General features: G+C 30.1%; 3 protein-coding genes across 3 annotated transcripts; 2 read left to right on the top strand and 1 right to left on the bottom strand.

Moving 5' to 3' along the window:
- The first annotated feature begins 42 nt into the window (after positions 1 to 42).
- Positions 43 to 5088, top strand: Mybbp1A (MYB binding protein 1a). The gene is made up of 10 exons (XM_018542812.1): positions 43 to 216; positions 663 to 857; positions 934 to 1329; positions 1439 to 2022; positions 2116 to 2228; positions 2302 to 2825; positions 2944 to 3597; positions 3674 to 3922; positions 4010 to 4440; positions 4571 to 5088. The coding sequence occupies exons 1-10, from the start codon at positions 43 to 45 to the stop codon at positions 5010 to 5012; spliced, it is 3762 nt and encodes a 1253-aa protein (XP_018398314.1). The 3' UTR covers positions 5013 to 5088.
- Positions 5089 to 6453: 1365 nt separating this feature from the next.
- Aldh (Aldehyde dehydrogenase) lies at positions 6454 to 12304 on the top strand. Its single transcript, XM_018542829.1, has 8 exons — positions 6454 to 6549; positions 9962 to 10207; positions 10605 to 10851; positions 10980 to 11314; positions 11395 to 11532; positions 11657 to 11821; positions 11892 to 12049; positions 12126 to 12304. Exons 1-8 carry the CDS (start codon positions 6454 to 6456, stop codon positions 12271 to 12273), a joined length of 1533 nt encoding a protein of 510 aa, XP_018398331.1. The 3' UTR covers positions 12274 to 12304.
- A 447-nt stretch (positions 12305 to 12751) lies between these two features.
- LOC108776317 (excitatory amino acid transporter 3) lies at positions 12752 to 17392 on the bottom strand. The gene is made up of 9 exons (XM_018542898.1): positions 17143 to 17392; positions 16755 to 16935; positions 14715 to 14757; positions 14548 to 14587; positions 13992 to 14175; positions 13639 to 13872; positions 13380 to 13571; positions 13144 to 13278; positions 12752 to 13009 (listed from the first exon to the last, which is right to left on the bottom strand). Exons 1-9 carry the CDS (start codon positions 17390 to 17392, stop codon positions 12865 to 12867), a joined length of 1404 nt encoding a protein of 467 aa, XP_018398400.1. The 3' UTR covers positions 12752 to 12864.
- Between the last annotated feature and the right edge of the window lie 2163 nt (positions 17393 to 19555).

The raw sequence follows: 19555 nt of genomic DNA, 5'->3' as shown, positions 1-19555 counted from the left end.
CAATTAAAAAGATTAAGATGGCCGCTGCCGTGCATACATGGTATGCCGCACGGCAAGCACATGGTAGAGACAATGATTTCGGATGAGTCTGAAATGCCAAAAATGGGCAGAAAGTATTCCAACATATTGGATAATTTCACCAAATTGAAGGACAACAACTCTTCAGTGAGATTAAACAGCGGACTCGCGCTTCTAAATCATATACGCCATATTACGGTAAATACGTTAACCATAAGGACCATGCAAAAACTAGTGTATGTGAAACGTGGATGAAATCGAACCCAAATCCACGAATTATTAGTTCGTGGACTGATCGAGGAGTCACTCAATGCCTCGAAGTTGCTTTAATTCGTAGAACATAAATTTTAATTAATAAGAATCTTATTGAACAGTCAATTTAAAAATTCAATAACATTAGAATACTCTGACCGAGGCTGAATCTTTAATGCTTTAAAGTTTAAATAATTTAATTTAGTTATATCCTCTAGTTCCTAAATTTTTTATTTCTTAAAACTAGAAAAAGATAAAGGGTTAAACCTGAGATTAAAGTTGAACTACATTGATAGAAATGGATATTAAATCTTATACATCAAGAAGAAGAAAATCTAATTTATGTAAAGTACTTGCCAAATTATCATGTCATAGTGTATTTATTTTTACAGGATCAGAATGACAAAGAATTGGATTTTACTCTGGACAAGATGGTGGCTAGATTGGGATCTTCATTGACATCTACCAGAATAGGCTTCTATAGTACTTTGACAGCTTTTCTGACAATATATCCTGATACAGCGGTGGAAAAACTTCTATCTATAATGAATACCCAGTTGCGTCCAGCTGGGAGTAATCTTAAAAGCGTAAGATATATAATCATGTTATTAATTTGTTTTATGAGAGTAATATTTAATCAAATATTAAAATGTCTCTTTATAGGAGAATGCTGACATATATATGGGCCATATATTGCTTTGTGGTGCTATGATTAGGTCCAACTTACTTGCTCAGAACAGCATTGAATTTCAACAACAGATTATGGAGATTCTATTAAATGCTGGCAAACAACGCAGCTATTTATCATTTATTTCTACTATGTTTCTCAGCGAGTTTATTACTCAGCTTGATATTGAATCTATAAAGAATGTTTGGCCAATTGTTGAGAAGGAAATTGGCAAGCCATGGTCCGAACAAACTTTGGATACATTCTATGTGCTGCTTATTCTTAGAGATAAACATCCTTTGTTAGTCAATCATAAATTTTTAAAGCAACACTTAGGCATAACTGAGATAATTGCTAAGGAATCTATAGACGATATTGTTAAACTTTTAACGGTCTGTATACAACATGACTTGCATAATCATTTCTCTCTTTGTGTATTTTTAACTCCGTAATAAGTGTTCTTGTTAAAACATAATTTTAAATAAATTTTTTTATTTTCAGGCTTTACTTCGAATTATCTCTTATCAACATCCAGTGTATAAACTATTTTGTGAAAAACTGGTAACGACCGAATTTGTAGCAGACTTTTGGAAAGGCGTCGATCAAAAATTTATAAAACCGTCAAGGAGTGACGAATACGTAGCTGTAGAAATGTTACGATTAATACTTGTTAATATTACAGATAAAACTATAATTCCTGTATTATTGTCTCCAAATCTTCTGCAGCACATGTTAAAAAGGTTTTCAAATTGTAAGAAGAATACAAATGATGAAGTTTTGATGGCATTCAGAAAAGTTTTACATTTGATAGTTTCTGCTACAAATGATAAAGATATGAAGACAAAAATACAGTTCAGTATATTGAAGAAATTCATATTACATCCTGGTGACTTAATGATCGAAAAGAAAACAGGTATTAAAGTGATTCAAGTAATTATGGGAAATTTGAGAATAGACGGTATTAAGAAATTGAGCAAATTCTATAGAGAAATTATAGAAAATAAGACAACTAAAGAAAGAGAAGGTACAAAGACAGAATTTTGGACAAATGCCGAGCGAAGTTACGTAGCACAGTTACTAACAAAGTGAGTATAAGTTAGTAATAACTATACAAATGGTAGTATTTTTTAAAATATTTTAATATTTCTTATTGCACTAAATACACTTCTTTCCATTAGATTAATGGGTCGTCCAGAGACATTCTTGGATGAGGACTGGAGACTTGAGCAATTGATATTCCTGTTTAATTATGGATTTTGTGAAGTATCAGATGTTGGAATAGAACTAGCACGTAAGTGTAAGCGACATGTACATATATATTTTAAATTATCATCAGTTGAAGTAAATTTAATTATTACTTTCAGCACAATTCAAAGATTCTTTTTATCGTGCTCTGGATTATAAATTACCAAAATTGGATAATGCACGAAACCTTTTAAGTGCACTTGTTCACAATTTAGATTCAAAATTGCAGTCCAATGTGATAAGATTACGATTGCCATTAAATGACGCAGCAACTGATGCTTGGAAAAGAGTGATAGACTTGATTAAAAAACTAGAGAAGAATACAAAAAATTCGGAAGCCTTGCCAATATTTCATACGATGAATTTGCACATGGGTCTGCAATTGTTCTCAGATCCTGAAATGGCAATTATGTCGATTAATGAACTTCAATGTTGCTATGAAAGATTAAATAAAAAATCCAAGAAACATAAAAAGCTCAATAACACAGATATGGAAGAAGAACCAGAATGGGTTGAAGTAGTAGTGGATCTTTTGTTATCTTTTTTGTCCAAGAACGACCATTTATTCCGTTCATTAGTTGGCTGTGTGTTTCCACATATCTGCCCGTATCTTACTCCATCTGCAGTCCATCAGATATTAGCCGTAAATTTTTGTTTTTATACAATTTTTATAAAATTTGTTTCTTTAATTATAAAGAAATTAATTTATTTTGTGGAACGTTTGAAAAAATTGTAAGTATATATGTTATGCTTTATTTTAGGTATTAGATATTAAGAATACTCAGAAGACGCTCACCATGAAAAAGCAAAATGATGACGATTCTTCGGATACAGAAAGCGAATCAGAGGATAATGAGGAGCATAATGAGGAGGATGAAGAGGAGGATGAAGAGGAGGAAAGTGTTTCAAATGATGAAGTTTTATCGGAAAGTGAATCCGAATCTGAGAATGAGGACGAGAACGAGGATGAAACCGTAACCGATAAATTGAGAATTGCGTTACATCAAGCTTTGGGTGATGCTGCGATGAAAACAGACGACGAAGATATCGACGTAGATGAAATAGACGATGAGGAAGGTAAACGATTGGATAAATCGCTGGCAGCAGCTTTTAAAGCTTTTCGGGAGAATCAACAAGCTCGCTCTAAAAAGCAAGGAAAGACGAGTCAGGCATTGATGCACTTCAGGGCTCGTGTTATAGATTTGTTACAAATTTATTTAGAATCTTGCCCGTCTATGGCGATTACTCTAGATATGATCGTGCCACTTTTCGCTCTGCTAGAATTTTGTATAAAGGATCCGCATCAAGAACCACTTGCGCATAGAATTCGGACTTGTTTAAAAAAGTTATCAACGGTGAAAAAGTTTAAAGATACGACGAATGTTGACGAGACTTTGTTAACGACAGTGTTAAAGGTAATTATTCGTAATAATTATATTTTTGTAGAGAATAAATTTACCGATTATGTGATATATAATATGTCTCTTTAAGGCTTTGATCGAAAAAGGAGAGCGTTCTGCTTCAGTCTGTCAAGAACTCAATGATAAATTGGCGGAATGCTGCACCTTCCTTGTAAGATGCGCGCAACAAGCTAACTTGGTTACCAAAAGTATTGTTGAAATTTATGGTGAAAATTTAACTGCGTTTTTTAAGAAGAGAGACTGTGTTCTTTCACCTATGTTGTTTAAGGGTGTATTACAGTTATGTTGGGAAGATAATTGGCAGCTGGCGCTTCTGTTGGTATGTATTTAAAATGAGTATAAATATTTTCTCTAATATCTTGTATAAAATACGTCTTGCTTTATAGAATATTATTTGATTGTTTAGGTGGACTTTACTTTTGACAGCAGTATTCGATACTTTCGTAGAAATCAAGCGCTGGAGTTGTTATTAATTTTTTATAATAATAACCGATTACTCAACATGAGTACGAAGTATACCAACGTGAGAATGGAATTAGAAGCGACGCTTTGTAAAAATACTATAAATACACTCCAAGAGACAAGTGATCTACATTTGAGTAATGGACAGTCTACTTTGTGTAGTAATGTTAATTCACAGAAAAAAGTTTCACAGAAGTTTATTGGACATCTCTTGATACTATTGCGCGTTGTTCACACACGCTGTTTGTCAAAAGCATGGAATTGGCAAACTGTAAAAACGGCATTAATAAATTACAGAAGCCAAAACAGTCTGTTCGGAGATACAAAAACTGCCTACAATAAGCTGGCAACAGAGATTGGAGTGCCTCTCAATGTGTAGGTGTAATAATTAATACAATTCGATTCTTAAAAATTGTCTTATTGCTATGTTTTATACACACATAATATATATAATATACGTATGTTTTTACTGAGATTTTTTATATTTAATATTATTTGTCATCAGGTTGTCAAAGAAGGAGAATGCTAAGTTAGATAGTTCCAGTGATACTGATGAAATTCCACAAAATAATGGCAAACAAAGCAATATTGGATCTCAAAACGGAAAAACAAGTGAATCGGAAGAAGAAAAAGAAGAGGAAGAATCAAAAGAGGTTTCACATAGTGATAATGAACAGACAAAAAAGAAAAAGAATAAGAGGAAACAAAGGGAGAAACAATTACTGAAAAAAGAAGCGCGTGAATTACGCGCGCAAGTTATGTCTCAAGATATAGAACCGTTTAAATTTAGCAGTGTTAATTTACCAGAAAATGACGACGTCGTAGAACTCTTTCAAAATGGGGATTTACACGACAACTCTACGAACTTGAAAGCACCACAAAAACGAAATCAGTCGCTAGAAGACAATCCTGAATCCAAAAGAAGAAAACGTGTTAGTCATGCTTGATACGATTTATAAACTTGCAAAAATAAAAGATGAAATGTACATAATATAGGGTAAAAATTAAGATAATTGTTTAAAGTACGCCAACATATATTTTCATACGTAAAATATAAAAGTCTGTGTACATGTATAACTATAATTATCTAAATTATCACTTTTTGTTATGAATAATTAATAATCAGTGATATATAGATTATTAAAAAATTTACATATTAATATTATGTGAAGAGATACATATTGATTCTCCTTTTTGTGTCCTTTAGTTAATTAAATGTAATGAATTAAATATACGGAATCAAATTGGCCCTATGGAATAAACTATTTTTAGAACTATCATTAAATCATTTTTTCACAATATGTTATTTACGTTGATGTTTCATTTGGTTTCATTAATTCCAATTTCTATAACGACTTATTGAAATAGTTTATATTTACACAGACAAATTCTTAGCTATTTATATTATATTTTTTATTTTGCGTGTGTATGTATATATATATTATATACTATGTACATGTATATATAATTTCTCTTTAATTATATTACATTTATTCATCCTAATAAAATTACCGTAATCACAAGTTTAGACATAATATCCTAAATATTTTTTCGAATATATTTTTTTATTCAAAAACTATGCTTATCTTAGGCCGGAATCAGACTACACATTAAAGATTGAGATTGACAATTGAAATTTGACCAATGAGAACAAAGGAATTTTAGTTTTTATTATTTTTATTAGCCAAATTTCAATCTTTCAATCTTTAATCTCAATTTTTAATACGTAGTCTGATTCCAATCTTTTATATTGCTACATAATATTTTTTTATAACTTATATGTATTAATGTTTAATTCTTTGTACACAGAAAATGTATGTATAAACCTCAATATTTGTGAACACTTTGAAATTGGTTTACAGGATTTTTTGGGATGTGAGAACTTGTCTATATTTTTAGGCTGACATTTATAGTCGGTTCTTATATTAAGACTGTCCTTTGTGTGCAGTTTTACTGTATACAATCACAGAATTGCATTAGCAATTGAAACCTTACGATATAGTTAGATTATGAATATTTTAACTTTTTCATTAAAATTAATGTTATTACCAATCGGTGTCGTTAATTATCGTCTCGATTGTGAATTATTTTTTTTTTTTAACGGTCGACTGTAACTACGTGATCGTTTATTACTAAACTGTATAACAAAATGAAAAAGAGGTAATGCATTAATACGACTCGAATGTTACTAGTTCTTTGTTGAACTCTATGAGTAGAGCACGCGCATTCGAAGGGACAGAGCGAGTCACTAGATCTCATTTATATAGAATGATAGAAGGCTGCGGCGACGCTGGTGTATAGGCCAGCGTGTGAAAGAACGGATGAATCGAGTCAGCTTAGTCAGTCTCTTCCTTCCAAGCGGAAAGAACATTTCTTTTTTGCTGCGAAATGTTGCAATTGCTGAGGAGATTTCAATGTTTACGACGCTACTCGTCTGTGGTTTTGCCGGCGCCGGATGTAAACCCACCGATTCTGTATACAGGCGTAAGTGTAATAAGAAATGGATTTATTATGAGATGTGCTGCGCAAATGAATGTCATGATCTCTAATACGAACATAATGTTTGTGCCAAATTCTTTCAATTTCTCATGAGTTTCGAAAAGACTTAAAAGAATAGGAGGGTGATCTAATGCGGTGAAAACGTCAGTAAAGATATAAAGTAGAGGTAATACATTTTGCATATTTTTGGAAATCTATTGATGAACTTGCTAAAATTTAGATATGCCGAAGGAGCATCTAAATATGTCTGGAGGGGAAGTCGGTTGCTCTTGGGGTGCTTTCAAATTCACACCCTTCGTAGATGTCATTTGCTCCTTGTTTAATCCCATACAGTATGTAATATTGTAATAATGTTAGAGTGAGATTAAAATATTGTAGTAATATTGGAGTGAGATTAAAATATTATAGTAATTTTGCAACTCACAATATGTACATTATGTAAATACTACTGAGATATTGTGATATATATCATATCGATATTTATACTGTTAATAATATTGCAATATATTACTACAGTGTATAGAAATACTATCGCAATATTGCAAAATATTAGCATAATATGTAGAAATATTGCCTAATATTACAGTAATATTACAAATTGCAAAAATATTTCTGCGATGAATTTGCCGCGGGCATTTAATATTGCAGCAATATTTATTATGTATTACTGACATATTACCATGCAGTATTGTAGCAAATTTGTAATATTCTTGTAAGATTATTACAATATTACATGCTGTGTACTTGGGTGACACTATCGGGTGAAATTCTGTAGAACTAAATGGCTATTTCTACCAAAGTCATAGATTAACTTTAATTTCAGTTTGATTTACTTCTTGTTCTTCTCTAATTTCAAAAAAAAAAAATAAAAAATGAGTTGAACCAAGATCAAAATTTTGTGGTAACGGACATAATTGGAATTCGTCTTGCAGTGTTGGATGTCGTACCATATGCCGCACAATACAATTCTACGGCCTATCCCGGATGTTACGCGATCCGCAATGTTAGTAGAAATGTAGCAGTAAAATGTTTGCAAAAAAATTTAATAACCAGTTTCGGCACATTTCGAAGTGAACTGGTGCCGGGAATCGAACACAGTTCGGCAATAACAGATCAGTATGAAACAGTTGTTCGTTATCAACATGGCAAACACGTTATCTGACTAACATTTGTGACCTTGTCGAAGAGATCCCTGACTCGACAACTTTATGAAAATTATACGCAGGATGCTAAAAATTCACAACAGTTCGCGAATGCCAACAAACGAATATCAATTCGCACCGACTGCAGTAACTCAAAGACCGTCGCGTTGGCGCCAATTTAACTCTGAATTTACTCAATGATTAACTTGTTGATTTACCTTTGTACTATTTTGTTTAACGTGGATAGAGTTATATTGTTAAAATGTAAAAGGACAAAGAAGGCAAAATTAAATCAGTTATGTATGTATAATTAAGAATTTAATTGCTGATTAAGTTAGAATTAATTAAGATCGAAAACATATCAAAGTTATCTTGTCTAAATTGATCAATTTTCGGGATTAACTTCAGCGATTATTCAATCAAAGAATAAAGATTATTCTTCTCTTTTAAGTCTTCTAAAATATTAGAAATTATTTCGCGATCTTTGGCGGAGGAGGAATTGGCCAAGGTCAGTTCTTTTGTCTATATTGTGCAATTGGTCGAATCATTTCTTTCTCCGTTCAAGGTCATAGAACAGCTCGTACCATCGGACAAAGGCTCGTATATTTGTAAACTATTACAGAACTGTGGAAGTTTAAAATCCGTTTGAGATATAATTCGCGTAATTTAAATTTTTATTTCCATTTTTAATTTCTATTTTAATTTTCTATTTAAATTTCAATTTAATTCACATTGAGCGCCAACCAATTTTAGGTGTACTGCGGGAACCGAAGCTTGAAGCTATTCAATATTTGGAAATTATTAATTTTTATGCAATTTGAGAACCTTATATAGTTATTTTAGTATATTGCTGGAAATCCCGAAAATGCGTAGCACACGGTGTGTATCGTCAACGCCCAACGTATCAATTTCTAAATTTGTAGCTCCTTGTACTATTTAATTTAATTCACAATTTTGTATTTTTGATTTATAATTTAGTTTAATGTATAATGTTCTACTTTCTATATTTTTCTGTTGATAGTTTAATTGAACTTATTGTTTATTTATATTTTAATTCAATTTGTATTTTATTCATTACGTTTACTTTGACGAGTGTATGTATTTTAATAGGCACAAAATTAACATATTTATACATAATTCTTCAACCAAATTTGAATTCTAAATTGCACAATACACATTATATGTATAATTAAATTGCGTAAGCAAAAGAAATCTAAAACGCTATAAATTAAAATCTATGACATTTGAAAAGGTTTTTTTATAATGTACATTTACGACCTTCGTAATAAGCTGGTATCTAAAACGACATTTTCTCTCACTGAATGTGTTATTCATGTTAAAAATATTATACATTGCGAAAGAAGGGGATTTATATATTCATCACTACAGAATACTTCTTTGAAGTAGTATTTTTTGTTATTTTGTAATTCAAAATATTCTAATTTTTGTTTGGATCAAATCTGGACATTCTGACTTTTAGACCATCTACAAATTAATTTATGACTTTGTATTTCCATACAATATGAAAAAATTGGGGATTAGTGAATACATGTAATGATATATTTTATACATGCTTATATATTCAGATACGACTCGTGATATTAATGTTCAATGGTGATAACAATCGCATTATCTAATCGAATTCTTGTCTCATGGAAACCTACAATGTAATATTTCCCAATAATAGAAATTGACAAGAATTTTAGCATTTGCTGATAACTATTATAATTTATATGAGTGGACATTGTTTAATTTAATTCAAGAGATATCCTATATACGATGATCAAACGTCCGAATATACTTCCTTTTATTCAATATGAGAAAAATAACATTGTTAAACAGTCGAATTTCTCTCATTCTATATCTTGTGATAGGAGACCATCGTTATTCTATGAGTTATCAAAATGTAAATAGAATGTTTAATCTATAAGCGCGTACTTAATTAGCTTCAGAAATGATAATGTTACGAATCAATACTACTTGCACTTATTATATAATGCCGAGTTACATCATTTATAATAATAGTCCTCTAATCTTGATGATTTAATCATAAGCAATAACAAGTATGTAACAAAGAGAATGCTTTATATGTCGCGTATGTGATTTACTCTTATCAACAACAAGATAAAACTGTATGCATTATGCATTTTCTTTGCTTTATGTCTGTATAATATTACACGTTTCTTATATGTTACGACAGATAAGAAACATACTACAAGAGACACGTTGCATAAATGTTTTTTGTTTTGTTTCAGATATTCATTAATAATGAATGGCACAAATCAAAGAGCCAGAAAACCTTTCCCACCATTAATCCCGCCACAGGCGAGATAATCGCTGAAGTACAAGAAGGCGATAGCGCAGATATTGATTTTGCAGTACAGGCTGCTAATAAGGCTTTCAAAAGGAATTCACCATGGAGAACCATGGACGCCTCCCAACGAGGAATTCTTTTGAATAGACTGGCAGATTTGATCGAACGCGATCAGAAATATATTGCGGTAAAATAAAACATACTTGATATGTACAAGAATCAGATTACCAATTGAACGTTAGATAATATTTAAGAGTCAAACTATAATTTCATGTTTTTATGATATCATTTTTGTTTTTGAAATTGATGCAAAGAGATTACAAGATATTTTTCGAACTTTGCTTCTTGATTAGTCTAACATTAACAACTGACAATAATCTGTAAGTAAAAATTGTAATTACGTTATTTATTCAATCGTAATCATTTGTTTTACATTTTTCTTATTTATTTTTTAAAATAATTTAGAATTTTCTAAGAATAAACTAATAAGAAATTTTTTAAACCACTTGAATCAAATAAAATTTAATGGAATATTCGGATCGTTCCAATTTTTTACAAGCAAGCTAATTCATTATCTATTTTAGTCCTTGGAAACTTTAGACAATGGCAAACCTTATTCGAATTCGTATAATGTGGACGTGCCTATGAGCATTGGAGTATTGAGATATTATGCAGGATGGGCTGATAAGAATCATGGGAAAGTGATCCCAGCTGATGGAAAGGTATTCGCATATACTAGACACGAACCAGTAGGAGTATGTGGCCAAATTATTCCGTGGAACTTCCCCGTTTTAATGATGGCGTGGAAGTTAGGACCAGCTTTAGCTACAGGTGATTGTGCAGAAATTATATATTTCATTGTAAAACGTTACTTCCTTTAGAGTTCACCGTAATGAACGAAACCTTTGAAGTCATAAATTCTATAGCACATAAAGTTAGAACCATTTTATTCTTTATAGGAAACGTTATTATTCTAAAACCTGCTGAACAGACTCCATTGACGGCTCTTTATCTGGCACAACTGACTAAAGAAGCTGGATTTCCTGATGGAGTGATCAATGTTGTTCCTGGTTATGGTAAAACCGGTGCAGCGTTAGTCGCTCACAACAAAGTCGACAAAATCGCATTTACGGGTTCTACCGAAATCGGCCAGTTAATAAAACAAACTGCTGCTACAAGCAATTTAAAGAGAACTACACTGGAGTTAGGTGGAAAATCTCCTAATATCATTCTTAAAGATGTCGATGTAGATACAGCGGTGGAAACAGCGCATTTCGGATTATTCTTTAATATGGTAATTTACTCTGATGTATTATTCTTCTTTATTCTTTCTTCGACTCGTGTGTCGCTTAGTTTAAAATGAAATTTTGCCAGGGTCAATGCTGTTGTGCAGGATCAAGAACCTTTGTTCAATCGAATATTTATGATGAATTCGTTGAAAAAAGTGCACTTCGAGCTAAATCTAAAACCGTGGGAGATCCATTTGACTTGAAAATAGAGCAAGGTCCACAGGTATATTTGAATTTGTATAAATTAGATGCCTAATATTAATTGATATAAAAATTAATATCGTATTATTAATTTTATAGTCAATAATAACAATGTTATTATTATATTATTAATATTGTTATTCAAGATTGACGAGGATCAGTTAAATAAAATTCTGGGTTTGATAAAATCTGGTAAAGATCAAGGCGCTAGTTTGGTAACAGGTGGCGAACGCATTGGCGATAGAGGCTATTTTGTTGCTCCAACGGTATTTGCAAATGTTAAAGACGATATGACTATAGCTAAAGAAGAGGTAAGCATTAAAGTTGTCTGTATGACGTGAACATATTGAAATTGAAATCAAATCTACATTTTTTTGGCAGATATTTGGTCCAGTTCAGCAAATTCTGAAGTTCAATGATTTAGAAGAAGTTATTGAACGCGCTAATAACACCCATTATGGATTAGCTGCTGCAGTTTTCACGAAAGATATTAATAAGGCAAATTACATAGTGCAAGGTCTTCGTGCTGGTACTGTGTGGTAAGTCGTTTGGAAATATTATAAAGAATAAAGCTCTGAAAAAATATAAGTTAATCTCGTGATTAATTTTTTGCAGGGTTAACACATATAATGCGATAATTCCTCAAGTGCCGTTTGGTGGCTTCAAAATGTCAGGACATGGCAGAGAACTTGGAGAATATGGTCTTGAGGCATACACGGAAGTAAAAAGCGTAATTGTCCAACTTGAACAGAAAAATTCATAAACAGTCATCAGATATTCCTACCAAAGAATCATCTTACTAGCATTTTTTATTGAATAAAAGTAAAAAAGTGTAATCGTATAAGTTATTTTTAATATTATAAATTTAAAATTTATTGTAGATTTGTAATCTGTTGTATAACAGTTCAAATTTTTTAATTTGTTTTATACAAAATTATTTATAGAGTGTGAATACAATTTGTAATTCATATTATGAATGTGTAAAACGATATAGCTTTTATAACAAACTGAAACACGATAGTGGGATATAACAAAGAATTTATCGCACAATGAATATTTTTAATTCTTGATTATGAAAAAATATGTAAGTATTTTTTAATAAAATATATGATAAAAATTTTCAACCTTTATTTTTCTACCTCATTTCTATTTACTTAAACATAGTGAATGTTACATTAAGGAAAATTTAATTCAACAAATTATCATAATGCAAAGTTTATCACGTTTGTTGTAAATTGTGCTTATTTTGCTGAATAAGTTGAATATTTTTAAGATTAAGACAATTACATTTTCTCACTTTTTTTAGTTTAGAATAATGAAATCTCTTTAATTTTAATTTTTATTATCGGAACGTTTATGGAATTTTCATATTGCCGACGTTTGTTTCCAGCGGATATATCTCGTCTTCCAAATCTTCCAGACGTTTCTTGTAAAAACGTGATATAATGCTTGCACCAAGCGCGTCACCTATAATGTTGATTGTTGTTCTGAAACGGTCGCTGCAAAATAAATATATTTTCTTTTTTACTGCATAGCAAAAAAATTCATATGAAATTGATGAAATATATATATAAATTTATTATTTTAAATTTATATAACTTCTCAGCTTAAATATGAACGATATCATACTCACATGAACCAGTCGACAGCGATAATCAGTGAAACATCTTCAATGGGTACTCCTATAGAATTTAACACCATTATTAACATCATATAACCACCACTGGGTATACCAGCAGCGCCCACACAGGATACCGTACATGTAATACTGTAAAAACGTTAAAGTTATATAAAAGAATTGAAAGGTTCAGTTTATATCATTTCAAATCATACAGAATGTTTTTCTAAAAAAGCAAACGTGTCTTTGACCTGATAATTATTATCTTCAACAATGAGAATTGCAGTCCTCGTAATTGTATAATAAATATCGCCCCAATAGTTTCATACAGTGCTATTCCATCCATATTTATTGCTGCTCCAATCGGAATAATGAAATTTGTTATTTTGGGATTTATACCGAGGTCTGCTAAACATTGTATTGTGTAGGGAACCGTGGCAGTGCTAAATTATATGTTTAATTTAGAACGCGAAGTTTTGTCTTATTCGCATGTCAATTTTTTTGTTATACCTTGAAGATGTTCCAATGGCCACTGCAAAAGATGGGCCAAGCTTTGATATAATTTTATACGGCGATCTACGCGTGATGATCCAATGAAGAAGCGGTAGGATCACAAAACCCTGCAGTATTAATCCAAGGAACACTGTTAAAATATAAAATCCAAGATGGCTTATTATATCGCTAAAATCATCTATTTCTAGCATTCGACCAGCGATAAGAAATGTCACTCCTACTGGTGCTAATCTAAATAAAAAAAGTTGTATTATCATTTATGTGTAATATCTAATACATTTTGTATGTTACATATTTTTGATTATTGAATTATATTAAGAAGTTTCATACTTTAATGCACAATAACGTACAGTGTTACCCATTTCATAATTTTCATCGTGACATCAGCTAAGGAAGTGAAAAAATTCGATAATGGCTTTCCTTGTTCACCAATTTTTCCAATTGCTAAACCTATTAACAAACTGTAAAATACTAAACCCAAGACATTGGTTCCCGCTACATATTCGCTCATTATGGGCCATTCTTCTATTGGTACTGTAACGAATTATTAAATATGCTTTCATAAATGTGCCTAATTTTTAAATAATTACGTTACAATTAGCTTACATTTTTATTCTGCATATGTACTTTCGCAAATAGCTGAAGCAATATTTTAAATTTAATTTTATTCTTACACTGCTCACAAGCCTGTACAAAACTGACATAAAATTAACTAAAGCTTCCTTTTATTATTTGCGTCCCTAAAAAGCATCCTTTCAAAGACAAATTCTTTTTAATAACATTCTAAAAAAATCTAAAAAAATTAAATTGACGAAGACATGATTGCAAGTTTAACAAAATTGAAAAAAAAAACGGAAGAGCTTAGAAGCAAATAAAATAATATACTATGTCTAGCAGTCGTAATACCTGCTGATGCATTGGCTGGTTGTTCTAAAATGGTTTGATACTGTAATAAGGAAAACATAACTTTTTAAAATTTTCAAGATGCTGGAATAATGAAAGAGGCTTTGAAAGAGAGATAGCGTGATCTAATATTTAAAAATTATATATATATTATCTCTAATCAAACATACCTGATACATGCTTGCATGTACTAAATTTTCAGGTACCAGATTACTGTAAGAAAAAAATATATATATATGATTATATGAAAAAGAGAGTTCTTTCATATACAAAGTATATTTTTAAACATAGCTAAGAAGCTATTTATATAGATATGTTTTTAAACACACAAATGATTACTTATTGTTTTTTTAAGTCTTATATGAGCTACAATTTATCATAAATAACTCGACAACAAAAAAGCTCTAAAGAAAATTAATTAACAAAAAATACCAATTCGAGCCAGAATTAAATGTATATGTGTGACAATATATTTTTTATTGTATAATAACTAACTTAAACATTTCGACTCTCCACATTACTAATTTTTATTACATAAATCTTAAATAATTATCACAGATTAGATTTATTGTTAAGAATGTTCATTCCTAAATATAATGTCATTGTCATGAAAATTACATCCTATTGAGTTTTGGTATGATACAACATATATAACTATACAAACTATTTCTGATGAGATTCAAATGTGAAACTCATATTTGAATCTCATCTATTTGCAAGAAACTTATCAATGCTTGTGACTTTTCAATCTTATTATTCTTTTTACGATAACTATTCAAAATTTATGTAATAAGTTAAATAACTAATAAAATTTGTATTACTGAGAATGACTTAAAAATGGAGAGTCAAAACGTTTAAATTAATTGCTATATAATAAAGAATGTATTGACATACATACGTACAATTTATATTTATATCTAGCTTGGCAATTATTTCCATTTAATTTATCATGTCACTACGTACTTCAATTTAAAAACTTAAAAAATGAGATATATTACAAAAGATATTATCAAAAGTAAAACGTATGTTATACATATCATATATTGGTTTGTTTACGCTATTTTGTTACGGTAAGCTATTAAACATTAATTGTTTCGTAGATAATCTTTAGAATCCGCTATCGGCTTACGGCTATCTGATAGCGGCGATATTAAGAAAGGCTATATACCACCTTTTTCTCTATTAGTTATATAAGTATTGCAAAAAAGTTTAAAAAAAATGTTATAAAGTTCATAATACAATGTATATGCATTCATTTAATTACCGAAACATATCTATAGAATTGTATCCACTGTCATAAAAGTTTTCGTGAATATTGGTGTACTTATATAGTTTCTTTGTCTCTCATTAATTCGCCTGGCCGAATTGTCTGAACAAGTACAATATTCAGCTTATTCAGAGCTGTATTAGCAAAGAGTGTACATTTAAATTTACGTATATTATTAAGTTGTTCTCGGGAAGTTCGTTTCAAATTTTGCTAACTTAAAATAGTATTGTACATTTAAAAAATTAGCGATTATATCATTCGATAAAGCAAAGTTTCAGCTTTAAGAATCTGATTTCTTAATTGCAATACGATGATTTTTAACGGAGTTATAAACAATTAAAATAAAAATGTTTCTTTATTGAACACGAATAACTCAGAAACAAAAAATCGTTTCGTTTATATATATATAAATATATGTGTAGTTTTTTACATACAAAAATTAACAAACTCACAGAAATTCAAAAAAATATAATAATCTTTCGAAAGTAGAGATTTTAAGCTTCAGAACCTCTTTTCTAACTTTAAATTTCGTTCATTTTTTACAAAGATGTTGTATATACAATTTTGAGCTACAAAATTGAAACAAACTTTTCAAACAACTTATTAATATATAATACGCTCAAGTTTATAATGATGGAAGAAAAGTATGTATAATTATATAGATGCCAAAATGTATCTTAAAAACGTTTCGAAGTGCTCAAAAGTAAAACGTATGTTGTATATCGACTTGTTTACGCCATTTTGTTACGGTAAGCTATTAAACATTAATTGTTCCGTAGATAATCCTTAGAATCCGCTATCGGCTTACGGCTACCTGATAGCGGCGATATTAAGAAAGGCCATATACCACCTTTTTTTCTATTAGTTATAGTATTGCAAGAAAGTTTTAAAAATATGACAATAAAACTCATAATATATAATGTACATGCATTCATTTAATTACCGAAACATATCTAGAATTGTATCCACTGTCATAAAAGTTTTCGTGGATATCGGTGTACTTATAGTTTCTTTATCTCTCATTAATTCGCCTGGTCGAATTGTCTGAACAAGTACAACACATAACGTTATCCCAATCGTAGTAGTCGTCAGATAATAGCACAATGCCATCAATCCAATAGATCCTATGTAATTATAACGAACTCTAAAGCAACCAACTTTCGTTCCTTGTAATATCTTTCAATAACTCTTTACGTGAAATGTTTTATAATATATCATATTTAATATGTATCTAATTTTTTATTTAATTCCTTTTTAATATAAAAGGTGTAATATATATATATATATATATATGATCTCATTAAAAACTTTGATGATCTCAAAGAACTTACCAGATTTGGTGAGATTAGAAGTGGCACTCACAATGCTGGACGTAACAAGTGGTAATATTAAACAATTCACCACTCTAAGAAACAACTCTCCAAGAAATTTGATGTACATGATATCTCGTTGGGACCATGTTCTTCCGCTATAATTCTTAAGACTCAAACCGCATGACATTCCAATAATCACACCAATCAATGTTACTATTATCAACTTGTGTTTCGACAATGAAAGTATCAATGGTATTAATTTGGCCATTGCAACTGACTTTATAGAACACGCTGTTATAATTAAAAATTATGTTTTATTATAATTCAGGAAAATCAAGGGAGCAAGAAGCAATCTATAGTTTAGCAAATCTTTTCCAGGGAAATTATTATAGAAATTAGAATTAATTTTTATTAAAAATGTTTTATATCTAGAATTAAAATGTTACAATTTAAATTAAAGTATAATTAGAGAAATAAAGATTGTTTATGAGTGACAAAGAAAATTAAATAAATGTTTAAAGTCTTAAAGCAAAAGATGTTCGATTTAGTCTAATTAAAAACTATCTATTATTAAATAATACGCATACATTACTCTTGCCCTAGATATTATTTCTTTAAGATTTATTAAATTCAAGACTCAAATGCAAGAATGTATGTTGAATAATTTATAAGATACTTACCTCACATAAATATAAATATATTTTTTTCACAATAATAGAATTTCGTTTACATTATAATAGACATTATAAAAAAACAACTTGAGTTGGAGAAAATTTGAAAAATACTAAATGGTCGTTCAAGAAACACTGTTTTAAAGAGGTTTTCTCAAGATATGTTCGATATGTTATCTAAGATGAGAGGTTCCTTTATCAGGTAACGTTTAAACAAACGTACTTGACAGAATAGGTACTGTCTAAATGTTGCAATTTACTTGCCTCTTTCTGTTCATTACTTTTACAAGGCCGTGTAAAAGGAGAGTGCAACAGATGCATCGAACTAGAGCTTTTAGTCTTAAGAGGTCTCGAAATTTTAATTAAGTCGTAACTATTTTTTATTGTTTCAATCCAAATTAATTTCTGTCCAATTTAATTTTGTATATCTAAAACTATAAAATCTTCATTATTGTAACGAATTGTAAATACAATTTTTTTTACCTAAATAACTTTTATATTTAACTTTCTTATGATAAGATAATATGTGTAATTTTTGACAATGGTTATCTTACAATAATTGTAAGGCAACCTAATAAGAAGTTATTATTAAATACATTGACATTATTGAAGTTCTACAATAGTAACGAAAAGTTACGGAACAGTGTTAAATAATTCTTTATTATTTTTTAGTTTTTATATATACCTACAAATATAACACATGTATGCGTCTTGAGAAAGACGTAATCGCTTTTTTAAAAAGAGCGCGTATAGACACGCTATATTCATGAATGCTCTCATTTTTACCTTTGCACTAGGTCCTAGCAACTAAGACCTCAAAAACTTTTTGCACGGTTCTGCTACTTTAGTTTCAAATTGAAGATGTCCGGATAGTTAAGAATAAATGTGTACAACAGACTGGAGGAAGATAAGAGTTGGAGTAACGACGAGGTACATTAAATAGTATAATTGGATAATTAGAAAATCGCTTCAAGAACTCAGATCAAACAGCCGCTTGGACATCTAAACGATCTAAATTTGAGAATTATTAATAAAAATAAAAAAGCTTTTATTATCTTTATTACTTACTGTCAAATTTTTAATTCGTTTTATTAAGAAATAAAACAGATTCATTATTTTTTACGATAATATTAGGTATTTCTCATTTAGTGGTACTTCTCATTTTGCGTCATTCTATCTTTCTTGCTATTCAGAGTAACATAGATAGAACAACACTTTTGTGACACACTTGTGTCACCGAATGGAAAGTACTTATTATCATAAATCATCTTGATGTATCATCATATACAGCTTGAATAATTTATCGTGGGATAGGATACAGAAACGCGTTGGTAATTGCAATAACATAAAGCAACAAACTATTACACTGGTAATTATGTGTAATATTCTTTTCTAGTTTTATTTATTTCGCACCTATTACAGTATAATAAATATGTTGCATGAGACATTACGAGGGGGTATTTACACACGTTCCTCATTTTCAGGCCATAACTTTACGTATTTGTAATGAGTCCGTAATATCGTCGTTTCTTCTTTAACTTTTTCTTCTAATATAATTTATACATATCTTTACAATATTATTTTTTCGGTTTAAAGTTATTCATTAAAAGATCACATATGCATTCTGTTTGCATCCAGTCTTCTGAAGAAATTTTCATTGTTAAACTTTACCATTAAACATTATCGTCTAACCTGGCATTAACATCACGACTAAAGTTTCTCTCTCTCTCTCTCTCTCTCTCTCTCTCTCTCTCTCTCTT

This window comes from Cyphomyrmex costatus, unplaced genomic scaffold (genome assembly GCF_001594065.2).
Source record: "Cyphomyrmex costatus isolate MS0001 unplaced genomic scaffold, Ccosl1.0 scaffold35, whole genome shotgun sequence".
Lineage (NCBI taxonomy): Eukaryota > Metazoa > Arthropoda > Insecta > Hymenoptera > Formicidae > Cyphomyrmex > Cyphomyrmex costatus.
The sequence above is the reverse complement of the archived record's forward strand: the minus strand, read 5'-3'. Positions and strand labels throughout refer to the sequence as shown.